The sequence below is a fragment of the Pteropus alecto genome, unplaced genomic scaffold, assembly GCF_000325575.1.
Source record: "Pteropus alecto unplaced genomic scaffold, ASM32557v1 scaffold71, whole genome shotgun sequence".
NCBI classification, from domain to species: Eukaryota; Metazoa; Chordata; class Mammalia; order Chiroptera; family Pteropodidae; genus Pteropus; species Pteropus alecto.
In genome coordinates this window covers 19,365,105-19,388,327 of record NW_006433024.1, presented here as the reverse complement: position 1 = coordinate 19,388,327, position 23,223 = coordinate 19,365,105, and the positions used below count along the sequence as shown (strand labels likewise).

Sequence of the window (23,223 nt, the reverse complement as noted above, 5' to 3'; positions counted from 1 at the left end):
GCAGGAACTCCGGGGAAAGGAAGAATGCGAAGGCACTCTTATTTTCCTTTCTCCCTGCCCCGTGGCAGTAGAGACTCTGAAGCTTTTCTGTTTCCGGAGCCTCTGTTTCTGAGCACTAAGCATGCCCTATAGACAGGACTGTCTGTGGCACCCTGTCTCTCCAGGGCCTCTCTGGCCTCTCTGGCCTCTCGTTTGCCTTCTTAGCTTCTTTCTCTATGCCTGAAGAACACTCAGCCCACTGCCTATGTCTGGCGTGGCTATTTTTTTAGCTATCTCTTAGCCTCAAGGAGGAACCGCTTAGACTTTGAGGGAAGGAAGAGGCTAAAACCACCTCTGAGCATTTGTCCGAGCATCCCGATGGAGCGTCTCTGGTTCCGGTCTCAGTACAGCCCCAGGAGAGAGAAAGGAGGGCTGCCAGGCCACGGTCCACAAAGCCTTGGAATTGTAAAGAGTTCTGGCTATTCCGTCTCTTTAACACCTTGCATCTTTTCCATCCTTCCCAACTGATTTTCAGGGCCTCAAACTCTGGTATTGAGTACTACTGGGACCAGCTGAACGAGACTGTCTTCACTGTCCACTCCAACAGCCGGAGCAGTGAAAGGCCTGGGTGAGTTTGTGGAGGAGGAGCAGTGCAGCTGGCTGGGGGCCTGTCCCTCCTGTGTCTGACGGGCTCTCGGGTAGTGCCCTCAGACTCTGTCCAGGGCTCTCTGGGTGTATCTCCTCATCCAAAGTGACTCCTCTTTGATCTCCTTCATGCATTGAGCTTTTGCACATGATTTCATCCGAGTGAAGTGTTCCACAGCTAAGAAAGAAAAAACCTCTGCTCTCAAGAGTCTTGATTTAGAACAGGCTAGGACACCCTCTGGTCCTCTCCCTTCCTGGCCATGGTGTCTGGGCACAGTGGTGTGAGGGGAGAAGACAGGGCACTGGAGGGGGATCCTTTCCCTAGGAAATGTGTATGTGGCCCAAGGAGAATCTGGATGATCTCCCAGGTGACCAGGGCCTCAGGGACCCTGCTGCCCAGACCTGTAGCCTGGGGACCAGTTAGAGAGTAGGAACCTGGGACTGATTCTCTTATCAGTTAATTCATTAATGAAAACCAGAACATTTTGAAAAAACAAAGGCAGTTACTGCTTCCTAGAGGCATTGCAGGGCACAGCTAGAGGAATAGTCCTCAGCTAGAAGTATGGATGGCTGCTGACCCTCTCCAAAGTCCTGGGCTTCCTCTGCTGCCAGCTCTAGCTCTCCCAGTGGTCAGGGTCTGGGAAATGCCAAAGCAAATTGGGGTGCCGGCCTTGGGCCTGGGCCTTACTTGTGGAGCAGCTTGTGCTGCCTCCCTGCAAGGGTTTGTTTTCAGAAGGTCCCGAAGGAGGATCCCAGAACAGCCTCATAAGAGTCCTGGTGCCTTTTCTCCAAAGGGGAGATCGGGTGGAAATTCCAGGAATTTACACTGGAGTCCTGTCTGCATATAGTTAGAAGGAAGGAAAAGGAAAAACTAGAGAGAAAGGTCCTTCTGTTGCTCACTCTGCCCCATGGATTTCAGTTAGTGGCTTCCTGAATCTTCTAAAGCCAACCACCTCTGTCTTCCCCAGAAAGGCCCTCTTTGTTTAAGGGAGCAATGGACCAGCTAAGTTTGCCTTGTCCCCGGGCATGGGCTAATCTGGAGGAGAATGGACACCGACGAGTTAACCGCCATCAGGAGGGAGTCATGGGAGTGTAGGGCTTCTCTTCTTGGCCTGGCCGAGGCTGTGCCATGAGGAGTGGCATGGAGCCCACAGAGACCTGTGAGGGGTGCTGTCCCAAGCCCTGCCTGACTCATGTCTGCCTTACTCTCCCTAGAACCAGCAGAGCCACATGGAGGACAGACAGAGACATGGGTCTGATGAATGCAATTGGTCTACAGCCCCGGAACCCCACCACCTCAGTAACGTCTCAGGGCACCCAAACTCTGGCCCTCCAGCTGCAGAATGCCGAAACACAGACGGAGAGGGAGATACAGGAGCCAGGGACAGCAGCTGCAGGTCCTGGGGAAGGTAAGAGCCACGTCATGCCAGAGGAGAACTGTGTCTAGAGGTGGGTAATTGGAACCATCATCACCCCCTCGAAGGCTCCCAGCCCCTCCACATAGACAGGTGGTGCTAAGAGAATGCCACTCCCCGGTCAGAATGAGGAGCTCTCCTCTGTTTGGCTCATGCCCTCCTGGTGGCGTTAAGAGTCTACTCAGGCAGGAACATCATTTCCCTGATCTGGGTCACTGATTCCAGCAAGCTGAGCTGCTCTTCCCATTTTTCCACCAAGTACCCTGAACTCCCTCTCCTCTGAAACTTGGAGGACAGAAGCCGTTCTTTCAGAGAGGGAGATCAAAGAAAGTAGCCTAGATGGAAAGGCTACAAGAGAGACTCACTCCTACAAATTCTCATTCCGGTGACATGCATCCCAGGCCTCCCACAGAGTAGCTTGTCTTCTCCCTGCAGGTCTGGCAGATTTGAGACTGCCACAGGTGAGGCCCTCTTGTGCTTCTGGAGCATCATCCGCCCCTTCCTCTCACCTATTCAGGTGTGGCTCAGCAGCCTCCGCCCTGGCTCTCTGTGCTGGCCTCACACCTCTAAGAACCAATTCTAAGAACCAATTAGCACTTCCCAGCGATAGAGCTCAAGCCACTTTGGAGTCTGTTAGCAGCTGTGTTAAACAGGCTGTTCTCACTCAGTCACTCTCCTTACCCCCTACCCCAGCCCCCTGGCTGGTCTGAGCTCCAAACAAGCCAGCCTCAAAACAGACATGCATTTTCGCTGCCGTGAACTGAAATTTTTAAAAATTAAGTCGCATTTTGGTCTGTGGCCCAGGCCACCTCCTACACCTGAGGCCCATGACTCTTTGTTGGGTAGAAACCCCCTTGGTGTGGACATAAGCCGCCTGCTGGAGCAGCCAGTTGCAGCTTCAGGCCTCTGAGGAAGAAAGAGTTGAAGCTTCCTCCAGCCATCCCTAGGCTAAAGACTTAGCCTTAGTCAGTCTCTCACATTTAATCTCATGGCTGTTTACTGATTGTCTACCATGTATCAGCCGCTTAAGCTGCAAAGACAGGTAGGTAGGCCTTGATTCTTCCCCAAAGAACTCAGTCTAGAGAAGGAGGAAGATATTTGTTGTGATAAGGACCTCAGGAGCTCAAAAGAGGGGCCATGTCCAGCCTATGGGGCTCAAAGACTTCTGGAAGAGGTAACCCTGAGCTGAGCCCTCAGAGATGAGTAGGAGTTAGTTAAGGAAAGTGGGGTCGGGGAAGGGGTGAGAGAGGCATTCTTTTTTTTAGCACCTGTAAGGGCATCAACTTCTAAAACATCACACTGTACACAGCGGACCACTAGCAGGTTCATGTTCGTGGCCTGTCAGCTCATGGTGAGAACTGAGGCTGAATGAGTCAGGAGAGCAGATTACAGGGACTTGGGTTGGGGCGAGGCTTTCCTCCTGGAGGTAAAGTACAGCAGGGGCTCTAGGGGCCGGAGCTGCTGGCTGGCGAGGGGCCTCCTCTAGTTTTCACCTCCCAGAGAATCCGCTCTTTTTTTTTCTTTAATTTTTTAGTTACAGTTGACATTCAATATTATATTAGTTTCATATGTACAGTATAGTGGTTAGACATTTATGTAATTTACCAAGTGATTGCTCTACTTTTTTTTTGATTAACATCAGCCCATTGCTGACCTCTAGTCAGTGATAAGTTTCTTTCTTCCTGTTTGGGGCTAGGCCGGCAGACGAAGGAGCCTCCCTTTCCCAGTTTCAGAAGGCCGGAACCTCATTCTTTCCCTGTCTTGTCCCCATAAAGGAGAGCCGGTAGTAGAGAGTGAGTCCTTCAGAGGCTCTCTTCAGTAGGAATGGCAGTTGGGAGCTGGCGCCTTGACAGAGTAGGCCCTCAACTTGCTGCGGGGCTGCCTTTGGCCCTGTGAACTTGGCCTGTGGCTTTGGACCTCTAGCTCTTCTCAGCATCACAGTCCCTTTTGGAAAACCCCACAGCTAGAAATAAGTAGGGGGAGGAGAAGGAGGTAGAAGAATGGGTTGGGAGGCGGGGGGGAGTAGGGTGTGTAGATTGACGAATGGTGTCACTGGCCATCCTCATCTCTCTTGGGGCCAGGACCCTTATTCTGAGGTGCTGACCCCATTGACCACTAACCACTGTTGCTGCTCTGATAGTGAGACTTAGAATGACCAGGAATCAAGAGTCTTCTTAGGCTCAGACTCTCTGGCCCACCTTCCCCATCCAGTAGGCAGGCACAGTGGCTTCACAAACCACTACCACCCCAACCTCTGCCCCCTCTCTCCATGGTGGCAAGCTGGTGGCCACATCTGTAGGGACGTGTAGAGGAAACCCTGGTAACCCTTCTTCTGGGCTTAGCTAGATGGTGGGGCCAGGGTGAGGGGATTACTACCTGCACAACCTCCTCCCACACACACACATACCAGGCGCCTGCATTATTAGTGTGGGAAACAAGCTCGCCTTGTAGTAATTACTATTCTGTGGCCTGCTCCTCCCTCAGCCCGTTCCCATCAGCTAGCACTGGAGGGCTCCCAGGCTACTCCTCATTTTCTTGTTCTATAAAAATTTGATTAAAATCCTTTCAGCCCTCTCTAGGACTTCTAGGAAGAGCCCTCCACAGAGGGAATTTGCAGGTGTCGGCTCTTTTGCTTGTCTAGTTTTAAAACTTTCCTATCCTGTCACTGAGAAAGGAAGACATTCCCTGGGCTCACTGTTTGCTCCCAGCTCTGATCCAGTGCCTGCTGGCATACAGTAGGCACTCGGGAAGTACGTGGAAGGAAGGAATTGAGCAGAGGCAAGGCCCTGACCCTGAACTTGGCTGTGCTGCACTACTGGGGAGCCTGTGGCTATGGCTTTGCCTCTGACCACTGGGAAAAGGTTGCCTGGGCCTCTTTCTTGTCTGGTGAAGACAACAGACCAGCTGCTGTAGCCTGGGCCCTGGACCAGGGAAAAACAAATGTGAAAAGGGCAGGGTAGAAGACCAGTGTGGCCCCTGAGGGCAGCAAGGGGCAGCTCCTCCATTGACTCAGCCTTTCTTCCCTCTTCTTTACATTGAAACTCCCAGAATTAAGTGAGGTTACCGGGCATTATGGGAAGTTGCTGGTCCCACCCTGGCCTCTGCATCCAAAATGTATCTTAGAACTTGCCAAGGAAAGATCTCATGTCAACACTAAATCAATTTACCATTTTTTCAAAGACATAAAGAAATGCTTTTGCTACAGGGAAGGAGACAGCAGAATTGACCCCTGGCCATCACTGCTTCTGGAGCTAATAAACGTGGATCCCAGGCCATGGCTTCCATTTTCCTCAGGCCCCAGTGTGTTTTCCTCTTGAAGAATGTGCTGGCTGCCTTCAGTGGCCCTTAGCCTTGGCTTAGAATTCCCAAGAGAAGCACAGCTCACAGCTTCCTAGGCTGAAGCTGTCTGCACCCAGCCCTGAGGAAGCTGTTGGTGTACATCTTTCATTCTTCCATCAGTCTTTTTTGAGCACTTACTTTTCGTCTGGTCTTATGCTAAGGACTGTGCATCCAAAAGTATTGCAGAGGGAATCAGATTCAGAGAGGAAGCCCTATTTCTTCCCTCAAAAAGTGAGTCCAGAAAGGAAACAGACACACGTGCTTCTCCCACAGCAGAGAGGAGCATATGATCAGTTTTAAGAAGCCACTTTAAGTCAGGAGCACCTATAAGCATCTTGGGGACCCTTTTATTCACTCACATTCATCTGACAAATAGACACCAAGTGCAAGACCACACGTTAGACACTGGACCCAAAGATGAATAAAACTTAGTCTTAGGCCTTCAAGAATGTACAGCCCAGAAAGGTGATGCCACTGCCACAGATAACTGTTACACAGAGTTATGAGGCACTGGGGGAGGGCTCAGAGAAGGAGCAGCCATTTCCAGCTAGGGGACCACAGAAGTCCGAGTGAGACAGTTGGTATTCGCATTGGCCCTTGAAATAAGTGGGTCTTAGGCATGAGGCAGTGGACAAGTGCAGAGCAGATGGAGCATCCACAGGGTGTCCCTGTGTGCGTGTGAGCAGGGCAGGCAGGCAGATAGCAGTGCTGAGTCGGCGGCTCTAGTAAGGTCATTGGGTGCAGGAAGAAGGGGCAGTCAGGAAAGTGGCCGTGACCTGACCAGAGGATCTTTAAATATCAAGCTAAGGAGTCTTAACTACTTGGAGACTCTTAGAGCTGCTCAGTTTTGAAGAGTATGGATTTAACCAGAACTCAGTGAATCAGAGCTTAATTGGAATGGTAATAGAAGCAGCATGGAGGCTGGGTAAAAAGAGAATATAAAAAGCAAGAAGATGAGGCAGGAAATATGGCCATAGTCATGCTGAGAGGTAGCCAGGACTGGAGCCACAGGCGCAGTGCGAGGGTACCAGGGCCCAGATATGAGTGCCAGCTCCTGAGGGCCTGACTGCAGCAGCTCCCTTAGGGCCCCGGCGCAGCCCTGTCCTACCCCTAAAAGTGAGCTGCATGAAAAGAGCTGATAGTTCACCCGGCACAGAGCCCAGCACGGTGAGCTCCAATGCCAGCAGGCCCCGGGCCAGCCCGCTGCACATCCCAGACCAGGCTGAGGAGGCCTTCAGGGCAGAGTTCTTAGAAAGCAGCAAGGGTGGCAGTGAGCGCAGGGAGGGCCTCGTGGGCCTCCCCAGTCAGCCCTTTTGGCTCACAGAGTAGAAGCTGTGCTGGCGCCGGGGCCCTAAGCTGACCTTTCCTCTGCCCCTCTGCCTCACTGTTGGATGGTTTGTCCCCTGAGAGAAAACGATCCCTGCAAATTCTTGTTCCTTCTGTCCTGGAAGTTGGCACTGAGCCGTCTGAGGGGAAAGCATGTAAGGGCAGCTGCCTTGAGGGACAGAAGGTGGATGGGCTGAGTTTACCAGGAGATCTGGAGAAAAGCAAGCTGGACGTAAGCAAAAGCCCAAGCGGAGTCCCCACTGCTTGGGGCCGAGGAGAACGTCCTCAGGAAGACCTGAGGAAGAGCAACCCCATGAGGCTGCCGAGCACTAGCAAGGAGGGAGAGGTCGGAGGGGGCCTGAGACGCCGCCACGCTGTGACGCTGGCTGCCTGGAAATCTAGCTGTAACAACAAACAGAAGGCACTAGGCAGGGAGGAAGCAAAGAAAGCCTTGCAAAAATAACTGTTGACAACAGGTACCCCCCAAAAGAAAAAATTCCCTGTCAAAGCCCCAAATCTGCAAAATCCCAAACTGCCAGCAAGTAGCCAGAGGAAACAAGTCACTAGTTCAGGCTTGGGCTGCGCACAGGCGAGAGGGGAGGTTCCTCAGGACAGAGCTCCCCTGCAGACCCCAGGCTCGTCACCACCACCAGCTGAGTGTCCGCCCTGCACGTGACAGCATTCTCTCGTTTCCTCAGCGCCGCACAGGAGTGGAAATGCTTTCATCCCATTTTTACAAAGAAACTGAAGGATGTGGATGTTAAGGGATTGTCCAGGATCACACAGCTAGTGAGTGGCAGAACTGAGATTTGAGCCAAAGCCTTGTCTGCTACCACAGAAAGGAATGCCTAGGCCTTAGGGGAGAAGGAATAGAACCTTCTCTCCCTCCCTGGAGATGCAGGCTGAAACCTCAGGCTTGGGCAGTTGCCTGTCTCCAGGGAAAGGTGAGGGTATCAGGTGTTCAGCCCGAGGAGCACAGTATGTGGGAAATAACTTAGGAAAGCTGCTGGGGTTGCGGGGAGAGAAGGCAATGGAATGCCTTCTATGGGGCACTTAGAATCCAGTCTTCCTCCTGGACTTTTAGGAAGTACCAAAACAGCACTGAGGAGAGAGCCCAGCTTTGAAATGAAGCAGAGCGGACTGTTCGCCCAGATCTCCTTGGGCCACACCCTGTGAGGTGCCCGCTCTTTCCAAAGACCAGGCATCATACCCTATCCCAGGGCTACTAGGTCACCCTGACAGGGAGCAGGCAGGCAGAGCAAGCGGGCTGGGCCCTGCTCAGCCTTCAGTTAATGACGAGCCTGCCTTCTGGTCCAGCTCTGTCTAACTGGCTGAGTAGCTTTGGCCGCCTCACGCCATCCTAGGCCTCAGATTCCCCACCACTAGAACGGAAGTGGATTAAGATCATTCCAGGAGTCAGCGCTCTCGTCTGATTGATTCCCAGACTGCGGGAGTGGGCTTCTTGTTTCTGCTTTCAGCCTAGACTTCCCCAGCTCCTGCTGGCAGTTGCCTGCCTGGCTCAGAGGATCAGGCCAACAACTAATTCCCTCTCTCTCCTGTTTTGTACCTTCCAGGTGAGGGCTCAGAGTACGGTGCAAGTGGGGAAGACGCCCTCAGCAGGATCCAGCGGCTGATGGCAGAAGGGGGCATGACAGCTGTGGTGCAGCGGGAGCAGAGCACCACCATGGCCTCCATGGGTGGCTTCGGCAACAACATCATCGTCAGCCACCGCATTCACCGCAGCTCCCAGACAGGCACTGAGCCCAGTGCCGCCCGTACCTCCTCGCCCCAGCCTTCCACCTCTCGGGGACTGCTCCCGGAACCTGGACAACTGGCAGAGCGAGGCCTAAGCCCTCGGACAGCCTCCTGGGACCAGCCTGGTACCCCTGGGCGGGAGCCACCCCAGCCACCCCTGCCCTCTTCCTCCCCTGCCCCTACTCCTGTTCCCCTTCCCAGCACTGAGGGACCAACCCTGCACTGCAACCTGACCAATAATAACCCTCTTCCTGGCGGTGGTGGCAGCAGCAGGGGGGAAGCTGCTGGCCCCAGTGGGGAGCCACGGAACAGGTAGAGACAAACGTGTGCACTGGTGCTTCCCCTCGGACCGCTGAGCAGAAACCGGACCTCACAGCTGACTGGGAGCTGTACACGCGGAGGAGCTTCGGGCTGCAGCAGGGAACAGGAGTGAGAGGGTGGGGGGTCGCGAGGAAGTCAGAGTCAGCAGGCGCAAAGCAGTCGAATGGGCAAGGCTTGCCTCAGGGGACTAGAACCTTCCAGGAGCTGGAGCCAAGGGGAGTCACACTGCTGTGCTGAGTGTGAATGGAGGAAGAAGTGGTTATCCCTGCCATGAACCCCCCTTTCTCCTAGAAACAGGGCTCAAGGGGCTTAGCCCTCGGCAGAGAGCCCCAGAAGGGTAAATTGTCTTCCAGATGTGGGCCACACCACCCCAGACAGTGGCCAATGGGCAGCTTTGTCCTGTCCACCTATTGTGTGGGCAGAGCCACTAGGAGCCCAAGAGCAGGAGGAATGGCCTGGCCCCCAGAAACTATCTCCATCCCTGAGCCTTCCAAAGCTCCAGCCTCTCTCTCACCTTACCCCACAGAGACCACTGTCAGGGGCCAGGCCAGGCTTCCGGACTCCTGAGGACAGGGACTTCTGCACTTGCTAATGGGGGACAACCATGGCGTGAAGGGGCGGCCTGCTTGCCTGTTATAGGGTGGAGTCCAGGGATGGTGGGTAGGTCTTCACTCAGGAGTGGGGGATGTGGGCTGGCCAGCCCCCAGGGCTTGTCCACCAAGCTCCTCCCACCCCATCCCCTAAGGCCCTCAGAGCAGCACCTGTGGGTGTCAGTATTACCTGAGCCTAGGCCAAAGCCAGCCCAAGGCTGGGAGAGGGGATGAGACTCCAGGTCAGAATGTGAGGTCTTGGTCTGTGATTTAAGGTGTTGCATGTGGAATCTTGAACTGTACGTGTAGTTTCTAGTGGAGAAAATCAAGGCTCTGATTATTTTGTTTTTAGTATGAAAATGTGATTTCTGTTTGTAACTCATAGAAACATTGTGGTGGGAGGAGAGGGGATAGTCTGACTGCTAATGAGGGAAACACCAAAGATCTACATCATTAAATGATGACATGCCCCTCACCAAGCTCCTCTTGTTTGTTTTTATGGAGGATGGAGGAGGGGGTGGTGATTGGGAGGCAAAGTGGGCAAACAGGCCTAGGATGAACTGAATTGGGCCCAGGTCTCCCAGGCATTGTTTCTAGTGCCGTTGTCCTAAGTGGGAAGCCCTGTCCGATGCTTCAGCAGAAGCCACTCAGGTAAGGGCTGCAGCCTCTGTATCATACTTTGTCTCTGTACCACCTCCTCCCGCTTCCAGGGGGCCTGCTAAGGATTGGGACAGCCTAAACAGTGACGGGTGGGTAGGTAGGAATGACAGAATGTCTCTCATCTTGAGTGCTTCCTACCCAGGACTGTGGGCCTGGAGTGAAAGTCTTAACTGGCAAAAAGTTTGACCCCTCCAGTCCTGGGAAATCACCCATTATGGGTAGCTGGGCAGTCCAGGCAGGGAGCTTGGTCTTGTCTACGGGCATCTCCCAAAGATGCCCTTTGCTGGCTGTGCAGGTCTCCCTTTGTGTCCTCTTTCCGGTGACTGAAAGGCCTGCTCTATTCATGGGCCTTGGCCACGTCAAGTTTCTAGCCAGTTAGAAAGTGTGAAAGGATATTTGCCCCAAATCTTACAGAGGTATATAGGAAAATCAGAGCCACCCCATGGCTCTTGCTCACGAGTACTTCTTGAGTATCTTGTGTGAGCCCAGCTCTGTCCCAGACACTATGGGGCATGCAGAATTATAGATTCTGCCCCAACAGAGACAAAACCAAAAGATTAAATGAGCAATTAAGTAATGCAAAACAACGTGAAGAGTTATATAGTTACGGACATGAATTTTCTAGAAAGTGATGTATAACAATGGACCTGACTAAAGGACACTAGCTGTATGACCGAGGGCAAGCCACTTGTCTTTTCTCTGCTTGACTCTCCTCCCTTGTAGTAGGATACAGGGCTTGTACTATGCAGCCTCTCAGAGTTACTTCTGGCTCTATGATCTCATCATTCGAGCTCAGAGAGTACTGAGGTCGCGGGCAATCTTTTTTATGGAGGTGGGGCTTGAGCTAAGCACTGAAGTGTAGAAGGAGAAGGGCGCCCCACTGCACTCGAGGAAGAACTTGGCCTGACAGAACTATGAATTTGTTGAATGTAAATCATGTGCCAAGGACTCAATGTGTATTCTCTCTCAATCCTCATCACAAAAAAACCCTCTGATGTGGGTAGTGGTATTACCCTCAGACTACACACCTAGTGTAGCCCTGGTTTGAACCTAGATGGGACCCTGAATTGCTGTTATTTTGGAAAAGAGGGTACGAGGCTTTGTGGATGAGGTGATCCAAATTTGGCCCTGCATGGCCTCACTTCTGCCCTCTCTAGCCAAGGATGAACCCAGCCCTACCTGTTGGAGGCCCCTGTCAACATCTTCTGGTCTCCACACCAACCCCTTTCCATAGAAAGCCATTGTCAGGCAGATAGAGCCTACCCAGGAGTAAAACCTTCATGGGGCCTCGCATGTCATAACAAGGTGGTGGGGTCAGCAGGACAGAGCTTGGCAATCTCATTTGGAGATGATGAAGTAGGTCCGGAGAAGTTGGATGGACCCAAGTTGTCTTTGGACCCCGCTGGATCAAAGGCAGAGAAGAAAGACTAAACCAGGTCTCTGGTTCCCAACTCAGCTCTCCACGGTTCTGCTGTGGATTCCTGGATTGGGGAAAGCCAAAGGCCCTACCCCATAATAAGGATTTTAGAAAAACTGGAGCTGCTTTGCCTGAGTTTCTGGCAGAACTCAAGGCAATGGTTGGAGACATTTCTGGTTTCTGTAGCCTCTTGGTCTTGCTTGTCTCCCCATCTGACTGTTGTATTTGGCCTCCCCTGATCCCACTCCTGCGCACACACACTTAACATTCTGCAGAACTGTCACCTAATTGTCATGTGAACCAACTAAGCCTGTTCATCTGTGAAGTGGGGGCAAGAACAATAGTGCTTCTTTCATCTTTGGTTATGAGGATCATGAAAAACCAGATAATTATGTAAAAGACAATGGCTTCTCTAGCCCAGGCAGCCAATTTTAGCCCGCGCCTTTGAGGGCACTGAGGACCGGACCTCCGCCCTCTACCTCGGCGTTGGACTTAAGAACTGCACACCAAGAGTCCTGAAAGCGCTGGCTCTTGCTCGCGTTCCCGCCCCTTTTCTGGCAGCTCCTGCTGTCTCTCCTCCACTGTGTACCCGCCTCCACTTCCCTACCCCCACCCCACGCACAGCCCCCCGCCCAGTCCTTGGGTGAGGGTGAAGGAGAGGCGGGACTTGAGTTGGTTTTCCAAAAAGGAACCAACCGTCTTAAGGTGTTTGCGCTCATAGGCTTTGGGGTGACTTGCCTCGGATCCAGGCGTTGGGGGCGAATCGGACCCTGGCCGTCACCAGGGACGGCAGTCCCAGAGGGAGGCAGAAGCGCGGGTGCCTGCCTGGTCGCGCGGAGCAGAGCCTGCAAGGTCAGAGCGGAGGCGGAGCTCTCCGAGGTGCTGAAGCCGCCCGGCTCTCTGTCTCGCGGACATCTCAGCCGCGGACTCCCGGGCCCTCTCGCTCATTGCAGGCAAGGCCCCAAGTCCCGAGGCTCCGGCTCGTGCGGTTCCCAGAGACCTCAAGAGACCGGCGGCTCGCCCTCTGGGGTCTCATTTTGGGCTCCACTCCAGGTGACCTTGGGCATTCGGCTTTCCCTCACAGGCATCAGTGAACTTGCCCTTCAGGCCTCGGCTGAGTGGGCTGCGCATCCCATCCCGGGACTGGAGAAAGGGAGCCCATCCCTTTCCCGTCCTGGAGTGTGGGACCAGGGAACCAGGTGGCGGGAGTAGGGGTTGCGTACGATGGGCGGGCTCCTCTCTCCCTGGTGGACGGTCTCCGATCTTCTCTCTCCAGCTCCTCCCCAATCCCCGACGGCGCCCCTCTTCTTTGGCTGTCCCGGGGCCAGCAAGCAGCCCCGAGGTTGGAAACTGCCGGCCCTCGGCTCTCTGCCCCGACGGAACTGTGGCGGCAGAGCTGACCCCACCCACATATAACCTCCTGTTGGGGTCAAACACTCCTGCCTCCGCGGTCCAACTGCGCGCGGGGCGATGTAGGAAGTGAGGTCCGGGCGCGGCGCGAGACAACCTCCTGCTCTAGGCACCTGGTCAGAGCGGAGGCGGGGAGCACAGCCTGACGGGTCTGCTAGCTCTCTTCCCAGCCCGCGAGGGGGCGCCGCGTCCCCATGACAACGCGGACACCCCACCCCACCCCCCAGCCTACAAGAGGGCAGAGCACCCAGCTAAGCAGCACTTTCGACCGTGGGTGGTGCCCCAAGAGTGCTCGAGCAGGGCGGGGCTGCTGGTCCTCTCCAGTGATGGGCGCGCGTAGCTGGGGTCCCCGACGCCCCGGGTGGTGCCCCCTGCGCGTCCTCGTTGGGTGGCCGGCCCGAGGCGGGCGGCGCGGCTCCACCAGGATTGGCTGCTTCCCCGTGACATCACGCGGCTCGGGGAAAAGTGCGAGCGTGAGCGCGAGTCCGGCCGCCCGCCCCACCCGCTGGCCCGCGGGGCCGCCCTCCTATCCCGCCGTCTGTCAGGTGCGAGGGGAGCGGGGAGGAGGTGTCTGGTAAGTGACTCCGCGGCGGCGCGGGGGCGGGGGACTCGGTTGGGGAGAAGGACACGGGGCTCCCGGACCCTGAGGCTCCTCAGAGGCTGGTCCGACTGGGACGGGGCCCTAGGCTTCTTCGGGGGTTGAGCGCGGTGATGGTAGCTGCACAGGGCTGGAAGAAAGGCCCAGTTGTCTCGGAGGCTCCTCCATGTGCGCCTTTGAGAAGGAACGGACATTCAGGAGGTCCGTAGGGTGTGCCCACTCACAGCCCGCAAGGAGCCAGGGGCCGCCGTCCGGGGCGGGATCCTACACTCCAGCCCTCCCAGTGGCAGCTCTGCAGGGCGCCGGGCGCTGGAGCCCCAAACGGCCTTTTTCCCGCCCGTCTCCCCGCACCCCCGGCACTGCCAGCCCACTCCTGGCCATGGAGTCCTCCATCAGCGACCTTGAACCCCGACGGAAAACACCCCTGCCCTCTCTTTGCGCCCGTCCCCCACTTCAGGAATACCCCCTCGCTGTTGCCCAGACTCAGCTGCTGAGATCCAGCGCTCAACCCCGAAACCCGTGGTTGAAGTGTCAGGCGCAATGTCGGTACCAAACCCCTGTGTTCCTTCTTCCTGCACTGAACTCCTGAATCTCCTCTCCCACCCCAGGGACACATCCAGGGGCCCAGCCTTACCGGAGCCCTAGAGTAAAATCCTAAGAACCCACCCCACCCCCAAAGACGTCCAGAGCACGCGCTCCCATTTGGTCGGGAAAAGGGGTTGGGGGGAGCTCCAGGACCCGACAAAGCATGGTGCCCACGCCCAGAGGCTGCAGGAACTGCGTGCTAAGGGGTTGGGGGAGGGCGGGGCACTGGAGAGACAGAGCCCCATCGACCACCATGGCGACGTGGAGGAGCGTCCAGATGGGCCCAGTAATAACTCCCAACCAGGCCCTCGAGGCCCGCCCAATCCCTGGGCTTGAGAAACCGATGCTCACTCACTCTTGCCGCTGGGGCCAGACGGTGCTTCTCCTGCATGAGACAGGGTTAGGAGTGTGGGAAGAAAATCTTACTCTCCCCTAACCAAAGCCCCGACTGGGCCTCCCGGTTATGGGAGTGCTGCCCGCACCCTCTTGCGGGTGTCCTTTGGCAATAACACGCAGAGGGGACGATGAGCCGAACCTGGTGTCCCGCAAGACTGGGTGGGGAGACTCTAGCAGCGGCTTCTTGACACAAGTCAGTCCGAGGCTGGGACTTTGCACAGAGGCTTTGGAGACACGACACCACTGAGTCCTCAGCTAACATGATGCCCCAAGCTCAGGGGACCTTCGCAGAGGTAGTCAGGCTTTGTCTTGTCCCGGACCCTTCCCCACCCACAGCCGAGGCGCGATCCAAACCCCAGCTCTCTGCCAGACTTTCTCTGCGCCCAGACAGGCAGGGTCTGGGTTGAGTCTCCTGGCAGGGGTGTTTGGAATGTGGCGGGTCACTCACTGCCCTGCATTTGCTCGTGACACAAGCCAACAGGCACAGGCACACCCGAACCGTGGGCAACCCCCAGGCCACAGCACTCCAGGCACGCACAGGCATGCACATGCACGTGTCCACATGGCACGGGCATGCTCACGCGCTCTCGGGGCGCACTGGTATCCAGGCGTGGCTGAGCGCGCACACACACGCACATGCAGACAGCTACTAGCTTCTACTCGCGCTCCCCAGTAAGCACACACAAACAGAACTCGCACTCGCCTTCCCGCCCACACGTTCCTCACCGGGTGCCGTGTGGAATCCCGGCGCCCTTAACTTTCCCACCATAGAACTCTGCGCGCAGCCGAGCGCAGCCCCCCGGGCGGGGCCTGGTGAAGGGGCCTCACGTCTCCGCTCTGGGAGGCCCTAGCGAGGCTTCCTCTGTGTTCGCGGTCTTGGAGTTGGGGGCGGTGGCCAAGAGCTGTTCCCGCTCTGGGTCCGGAGCAGGCACCCAGGGATCCACATTGCCATCTAGCGGTGAGCACAGCCCTGGGCGGGGCTGCTCGCCTCCCCAGATTCCAGGCCGGCCTGGATCCCAGAGAAACGCGCTGGGGAGTGTTGCGGTCAGAATGCCTGTGGAAGGCCCTGAGGGGTCCAGAAAGACAATTGGGGTAGGGGACGGGGAGACACTGCGCCTCACCCTGTCTGCAGCTGACAGTTTCCCCAAGCGGGCCCAGAGCGGGACTAAAAAGCACCCTCCACATCACTGGAGACAAGATATCCCCAATGGAGATAAGAGAGAGAGATCTCTTCCTGAAAGCTAAGTGGGGGCAGCCGCCATGGAATGGGAAGGGTCCCTACCCAGGTCTCCCCTGACCTACCCCTAGTTGTGTGCTTTGGAAGCGGGGAGAGCAGAGGCAGGAAAATCAACTCTGAAGCATTACCATCTTGGGGTTGAGAAGGTGGCTCCTGGGTTTTAATCCTGCCCCCATCCCTACTTACACACTGAGTGTCTTTGGGCAAGTTAATTAACACTATCAACATCTGTAAGAAGACACATCTGTAAAATGAGGATCCTAGTAGTACCTGCCCTTTCAGGTTGCCTAAGGATTAAACCAGGTAATCTATATAAAAAGCTCAGAGGGACTCCTGACTCATAGTTAACACTCCATAAACGAGAGCTATTATGTTTTTCCTATTTGGCATCTCCTGCTTGGTTCTGATCTTGCTAGCCTGTGTCCTTGCTCTGAGGGGCTAAAGCCTGGCTTTCCTTCGGGCTGGTTGACAGATTGCTCCTGACCAGCCTGCTCCTGCCCAGCCGGCACGAGCCTGCTTGTGCCTGAGGAGGGCAACCTCTCCGTGCTGGGTGGTTCTGCCCTACCAGCTCAGAGGGTGACCCCTGAGGTGTTATTTCAGAGGCTCTCAGAGGTGAAAGGGGCTATTAGACACCCTGGGAGAGGGCGATATTTGGTCTTTGCCCTTGACTCATTTATGACCTTGGGGGATGGCATCGCCCCTCTCTGAGTCTCTCCTCCAGTGAGCCAAGGATTTGGGCATGCGAATTTGAACTACCAGGCCAGGAGGCTGTCTGTGTCTGCGGTGGTGGAGTAGGGGACCTGAGGCCAGGTTTGGGGGGTCACCCTGGCACTTGGCTGCAGGCTCCAGTGCATTTTCATACTGGAGATGGAGTTTAGTTGCTGTAGCTACTCAGGTGGGAGGTTGTCCCAGCAGGAGTCCTTTATATTTGCAAATGAGAGAGGTGCGGGGTGGGGGGTGGGGGGGAAGTGAGGTGGCTTTTCTAAGACCACACAGCTAGACCCCGTGCTGGCCTTGAAGCCAAGGCTGAAGGGTGAGTGCCTCTCCCTTCCTCTCTCCCTCTCTCCTTCCTTCCACGCCCACTGCCTCTCCCTCTCTGTTTCTCTCACACACAGACGCACAGAATTGCGTATATGACAGTGCGCTGCGGGACTGGTGGGGCTGTGATGGGGCCCGTGCGTGTGTGTAATGGTGCGTGTGTTGGCGGGTGTGAAGGAGCTGGGCTGAGCGGCTGCCCTGGCACAGCACACTGGGCGTGGGCCTCCTTCACATACATGAGAGAGGAAAGGGGGATGAGAGATGGAGAGGAGCCTGGGTGGGAGGGAGCGCAGGCTCGGGGAACGGGCCTTGTGCTTGGGGGACCCCAGCTGGAACGCTGGTGGGTCAAGGGCCACCCTCAGGGTCAGGCCACAGGCTCCCTTGCAGCAGCCCCTCTCCTGTCTCTGGGCCACTCTCTCACCCTTCGGATTCTCCTAGAGGCCCTGGGGCTGGCCCTGGCCTCTGGGAAGCCATGTGTGTATTTCCTCAGCTGATGGGCCCTTTAGCTTCTGATTGCTAAGGGTCTCAGCCCCGGGCTGCTTACGCACGCCAGCTACCCTGCCCTGCATGCCCGTGTCCTCGGGTGGGGGTGAGGGCTCCAGGAGGGAGGCCACAGTGGTATGTACCTCCCAGAGCTTCTCCGCATGGCACTCTCTTCCTCATCCTCAAGGCTCCAAGCTCCATGCCACCTCCTCTGGTCCTCTGGGTCCCCTCCCCCAGGGGGGATCACTGGCTCCTGTGACTCCTTGGGCCTCCCTCTGCCAGAACTCATAGCTCTGGGACAGCAACATGGGACTAAGGAGCTGTGGAACCTTGGTTAGGTTAACACTTCTGTGCCTCAGTTTCCCCATCTGTAAGTAGTGAAAAATAATGGTATTTATCTCCTAGGTCTGTTGTGAAGATGAAATGAGTTAATACTTAGAAAAAGTGTAGAAAGTATCTGGCATTTAGTGGACAATAAATGTTAGCTGCTAATAGTATTCTCGTCTTTGTGCCTAGTACCTTCTGTAGGGATGGGAGAGCAGGCCCCCTGGTAATGTTTGCTAAAGAAGTGACCAAGGGGTTGAATGATGAACGTTTCTGACCAGAGTCACATGCTGACATCTGGGACCACTCATCCCCTCCCCACCCTAGATTCCCTGGGCCCCACCCACACTGACCCACTGTCCTGGCCTCACACACATGCCTCAGGGCCTTTGCTCTCGCCATTGCCCTTGACTAGGCCACTTTCCGCAACTCTTCACTTCATGTGGCCGATCACCCCCTGGAGAGGCCTTCACCGACGACCCAGTAGGGAACACCCTGTCTTCCGATTCACTCACTGTCCTATCACTGTGCCTCACTTTCTTTCCAGCACTTTTTTCGTTGCTTAGATGTTTGTACGTCTCCCCTAATCAGACTGTAAACTCTCCATAATGTGTCTCATTCGCTTCTGTAACCGCAGCGCCGAACGCTTGCACACAGTGGGCGCTCGATGAGTGATGACCGAACAAACGAGGAAGCGAGGAGGCATTTCTCTAAGGCTCTGCAGGGCGATGTTTCTCTGTCACGTGGACTCTAGTTTCCTCCGCCTTACCCCTCTAACCCACTTCGGCCGTTCACCTCTTTTCTCTCCTTCCCTTCCAGACACTGCCCACTCATCCCTGCGAACCAAAATGGCGAACTTCACGCCAGTCAATGGCAGCGCTGGCAACCAGTCTGTGCGCCTCGTCACATCAGCCCATAACCGCTATGAGACGGTGGAAATGGTATTCATCGCCACGGTGACAGGCTCGCTGAGCCTGGTGACTGTCGTGGGCAACATCTTGGTGATGCTGTCCATCAAGGTCAACAGGCAGCTGCAGACAGTCAACAACTACTTCCTCTTCAGCCTGGCATGTGCTGATCTCATCATAGGCGCTTTCTCCATGAACCTCTACACCGTGTACATCATCAAGGGCTACTGGCCTCTGGGCGCCGTGGTCTGTGACCTGTGGCTGGCCCTGGACTATGTGGTGAGCAATGCCTCTGTCATGAACCTTCTCATTATCAGTTTTGATCGGTACTTCTGCGTCACCAAGCCCCTCACCTACCCAGCCCGGCGCACCACCAAGATGGCAGGCCTCATGATCGCTGCTGCCTGGGTCCTGTCTTTTGTGCTGTGGGCGCCTGCCATCTTGTTCTGGCAATTTGTGGTGGGCAAGCGGACAGTGCCAGACAATCAGTGCTTCATCCAGTTCCTGTCCAACCCGGCGGTGACCTTTGGCACGGCCATCGCTGCCTTCTATCTGCCCGTGGTCATCATGACGGTGCTCTATATTCACATCTCCCTGGCCAGTCGCAGCCGAGTTCACAAGCACCGGCCCGAAGGCCCTAAGGAGAAGAAGGCCAAGACTCTGGCCTTTCTCAAGAGCCCCCTCATGAAGCAAAGTGTCAAGAAACCCCCGCCGGGAGAAGCTGCTCGAGAGGAGCTGCGCAACGGGAAGCTAGAGGAGGCCCCTCCACCCGTCTTGCCACCCCCACCGCGCCCGATGGCCGACAAGGACACTTCCAATGAGTCCAGCTCAGGCAGTGCCACCCAGAACACCAAGGAACGACCACTCACGGAGCTGTCAACCACAGAGGCCACCACGCCTGCCATGCCCGCCCCTCCCCTACAGCCACGGGCCCTCAACCCGGCCTCCAAATGGTCCAAGATTCAGATTGTGACGAAGCAGACAGGCAATGAGTGTGTAACAGCCATCGAGATTGTGCCCGCCACGCCAGCTGGTATGCGTCCGGCAGCCAATGTGGCCCGCAAATTTGCCAGCATCGCCCGGAACCAGGTGCGCAAGAAGCGGCAGATGGCAGCCCGGGAACGCAAGGTGACACGGACCATCTTTGCCATTCTGTTGGCCTTCATCCTCACCTGGACGCCCTACAACGTCATGGTCCTGGTGAACACCTTCTGCCAGAGCTGCATCCCTGACACAGTGTGGTCCATTGGCTACTGGCTCTGCTATGTCAACAGTACCATCAACCCTGCCTGCTATGCCCTCTGCAATGCCACCTTCAAAAAAACCTTCAGGCACCTGCTGCTATGCCAGTATCGGAACATTGGCACTGCCAGGTAGGCAGGCAGGAGTGCCATAGGAGGTGCTGGTGGTCGCATGTGTGTACTGGGGGACCACATGGCTCAGCTGCAGTGGGGGTGAGATTTGGAAGCTCCTCTCCGTGTTCGTGTTTGCTGAAGAGGAGAACTGAGGTTCCCAAGACGCTGTGAGACTCAGGAAAAGGCTCTGGCTGGATTCAGACAGACCAGATCTCTGTTCAGGCCGAGGAGGGTCAGCCCCAGATGTCTGATCCGGGACTGCCTGACCCATCTCTGTTGTCCTGCCTCAGGGAGCTGGGGAGCACTGGCCTATGTGGGCACCTGCCCCACTATGACCAAATAGTGTGGCTGAAAGAAGGGACATCTGGAGGGGAGCAGGAGCCCAGGACCCCCTTGGGAGGAGCAGAGGCCAGCGCTTGGGAAAGAAGGCTGGGGAAGGGAAGGGAAGAGTAGGGTCCCTCATTCTGTTATAATCGGTGCTTTCTGCCCCCTGCACCCCGCATGTAGACTCAGCCCTCTCTTCCCAAATCCCACATCAGGGGTAGAAATCTCCCCTTGCTGCAGCTACTCAGCCAGGTTCTGGTTGGATGGGTGGGTGGGCTGACTATGGGCCAGGCAGAGTGGGCTCTGAGGCAATCTTGCTCCCCGCTCCAGCACAGTCCTGGTCAGGTTCAGGATGGGCCAGCTGAAAGGTCAGGGATTCTGGGATTCACTGAGGAACTGAGGTCTGGCATCCTGTGGTCTCAGTCTGAGCAAGGAATGGCCCAAATGCTTCTGAAGAGCCCTCCCCTCTCCCCAAGAAGAGGGCTTGTCTCAGGTGGCACATAGGGAAGGTGGGGCAGTGGTGGGCAGTGTTCCCCACTGGGCTCTGCAGTTTGAAGGAGGCCTCGGTAACCAGAGAATAGAATGGACTTTACCCACACTTTAGTACCAATGGGGATATGGGTTGTAAGGCTGGCAAGCAACCGCCATCCCTGCCCCGCGGGTGGATAGAGCCTTCCTGATTGGCACTGGGTTGGACGGATAAAGACCTTTGCCTGGGTGAGGCTGAGATGGGAGTGTCAGCTCTAGTGAGTTTTCTGGGTTCCCTCCTCCAGCTCTGGTGTGCCCCGCCCTCCTGCCCAGAGAAACCAAGACTGAAAGGCTCAGGGGACTTGATGGGGGCACCCTTTCATGCATGGGTCAGCAGAGGGCCCTGGAAGAAATTTTCTTAACTGTTTAGCTTTTTCCATGAGCTTTCCATGAGCTCTGGGGAGCATCAAGCCTCCAAGAAAGTCACCGTTCTCTCGAACCTTCTCTTCCCACTACGTCCTCCCCCCCCTCAACAAGTTACCACAGCAAACTCCCCCGGAAGGGGCTTTTATATATTAAAAAAAAAAAGCTTTTATTGGGAAAAAAAAAGACCACTTGTTTTTCAGTGATGGCATCATTGTGGGGAAGAACAAAAGGGGGATGGGAATCAAATCCCTTTGGGAGGAAGGCTCAAGCTGCCCAGAATCCCTGCCCCTCCCCACTTTGGGCGCTTGGGGGCGGGGGCGGGGGAGGGAAGAGGAGGAGGCAGGGCATGATTGATAAAGCTGATGAGTAACAAAAGGCACTGGCGGGTTACATCTTGGGTCTGCAGGAGGGTGGGCGTGGGCCAGGGGCTCTTTGGCATTCAGGCCTGGCTGCTAGTCCTTTCCCTTCCCTTTCTTGGCTGTAAAACAAGAAATACGAATTAGGAGAGTTCAAGTGACCCAGTAAAGATCCCCCTACACATCAGGGAGGAAAAAATCCTTCTCCCTAGTGGTTCTCAACCAGCTGACCTGAAAGCCATGTGACAGGGCAGACATTCCGCTGCCACTATCCCCCCCACTCCTCCAACTTATACTTTCACTGAGGAGGATCAGATCAACTCCAAGTTCCTGGTCCCAGCAGCCTGGGACAAGAGCCTTGGCCTCTTCGTCTGAAAGTGGGCAGATTCGCCTCTGCCCTGTTGGCCTCTCTGGGATGCTGAGAGTCAGGAATGAGCTACGGGATGGAGGAAGCATAGACAGTGAAGCCCTTCCTATACTAGAAAGGGCAGAGTAGACCAAATACTCAGTACCTCTGGAGAGGTGACAAACCTAAGCCCTTCCAGGACTATTTCACTGGATTCTGAGCCAGCTGCTCCAACAGAACAGTGTGACTGTTCTTACCGGGGCCAGAAGAACGTACTGTCTCTTGAGTACCTCTATGGGCCAACCTCAGTACATGCTTTGCTCACCTAAGGTAAAGGTATCTCTAACAGGCAGGGAAACGAAATGCAGTGATGTCAATAAGTCACTCACCAGGGCACAAACCCTCAGGTTTAACCATTCCCCTCACAGGTGGGGGCAGCCCCTGCCATGACCCCGCCCCCTCTTCCCTAGGCTGACCTTTGGCCTTGGCTTTGGTCTTGGGGGTGCAGGGCTTGGTCACGCGGATGGTCTCCTGGCACTGGGCATTGTACCGCGCCTTCTTCAGGGTGCCTTGGCGAGCTTTGGTGCCTGAGCCCCCATCACACGATCCCCAGTTCTCAAACTTGTACTTGCAGTCGGCTGGCGGGAGAGTGCCCAGGGTCAGAGCTGGGCGGCCTGAGGCCGAGCTCGCTCCACAGTCCTGCTCAGGTTTCATCGAGACTCTGCCCCATTTCTTGCCCTCTACCTGCGCCGCACCTTACCTCCGAACTCCTTCTTCCAGTTGCATGGCACCCTGCACCGGATGCGCTGAGTCTGGGCCCCACAGGCACCTTCGCGGAAACCCGCGCCGCAGTCCTTGCTGCTGGGGGTGCAGGGCCCCCAGGCCCACTCCGCGCACTCGCTCCCCGGGCTGCCTTTCTTCACTTTGTCTAAAACGCGCGGAGAACAGAGCTCAGGACCCAGGACACGGAGACTCACTCGCGGATCCCTAACTGCGGCCCGGGGCTCGGAACCCAGGCGGCCAGCCCTGAGGTGGCCGGCCTCACCTGCCCGTCTCCAGCCCTCCTATCCCAAACCCCACATCACCTTTCTTTTTGGCCACCGCGGAGGCGAGCGCCAGCAGGGTGAGAAGGGCGAGGAGGAGGAAACCTCGGTGCTGCATCCTGCGGGGAGAGCTCGGGTCAGAATCCCCCTCCCCCACCCGTCCCCTTCCCCACTAGAGAGCCGCGTGCATGGGCCGCCCACCCCCTTTCCCATTTTTCAGGCCTAAAGAGTCGGGCCGTTCATGCGGCGGCGGCGGGAGGACTTGAGGGGCCAGCCCCTCGCTGCTAGTCCCGGCGCACAGCCGGGGGGCGTCTCTGGGGGGTATGCCCAGAGCCCTGGACGCAGCTCAGACCCCCACGCCGTCTCCAGCCCCCAGGTGGGCAGTGGCCCCTCCGGGCCCCACGCGCTCACTCGCTTGCTGCCCGCGCTGCTCCGCTCCCTCCCGCGCCGGGCCTGTCCCGCTCCGGCTACCGCGGCCC

At 56.2% G+C, this 23,223-nt stretch overlaps 3 protein-coding genes across 13 annotated transcripts in view; 2 read left to right on the top strand and 1 right to left on the bottom strand.

The window, feature by feature from the left end:
• AMBRA1 (autophagy and beclin 1 regulator 1) overlaps positions 1-9,849 on the top strand; it is a 158,172-nt gene extending 148,323 nt beyond the window's left edge. For 7 of the 8 annotated variants that reach the window (XM_015586419.2, XM_006908081.3, XM_015586418.2 and 4 more), the window contains 3 exons: positions 515-607; positions 1,840-2,033; positions 8,279-8,775. In XM_015586419.2, the coding sequence (XP_015441905.1) occupies positions 515-607; positions 1,840-2,033; positions 8,279-8,775 (784 nt within the window). Of the gene's footprint in view, positions 1-514; positions 608-1,839; positions 2,034-8,278 lie in introns of all 8 variants that reach the window. The other variant, XM_025044074.1, reaches the window with a different exon arrangement.
• Positions 9,850-13,348: 3,499 nt separating this feature from the next.
• Positions 13,349-21,184, top strand: CHRM4 (cholinergic receptor muscarinic 4). The gene is made up of 2 exons (XM_006908080.3): positions 13,349-13,431; positions 18,338-21,184. The coding sequence occupies exon 2, from the start codon at positions 18,367-18,369 to the stop codon at positions 19,801-19,803; it is 1,437 nt and encodes a 478-aa protein (XP_006908142.1). The 5' UTR covers positions 13,349-13,431; positions 18,338-18,366; the 3' UTR covers positions 19,804-21,184.
• MDK (midkine) overlaps positions 21,133-23,223 on the bottom strand; it is a 2,860-nt gene continuing 769 nt past the window's right edge. For 3 of the 4 annotated variants that reach the window (XM_015586377.2, XM_025044089.1, XM_025044088.1), the window contains exons 2-5: positions 22,787-22,863; positions 22,462-22,629; positions 22,178-22,339; positions 21,133-21,477 (exon numbers count right to left, since the gene is read on the bottom strand). In XM_015586377.2, the coding sequence (XP_015441863.1) occupies positions 21,452-21,477; positions 22,178-22,339; positions 22,462-22,629; positions 22,787-22,862 (432 nt within the window). In that variant the 5' untranslated portion in view covers position 22,863 and the 3' untranslated portion in view covers positions 21,133-21,451. Of the gene's footprint in view, positions 21,478-22,177; positions 22,340-22,461; positions 22,630-22,786; positions 22,864-23,155 lie in introns of all 4 variants that reach the window. The other variant, XM_006908079.2, reaches the window with a different exon arrangement.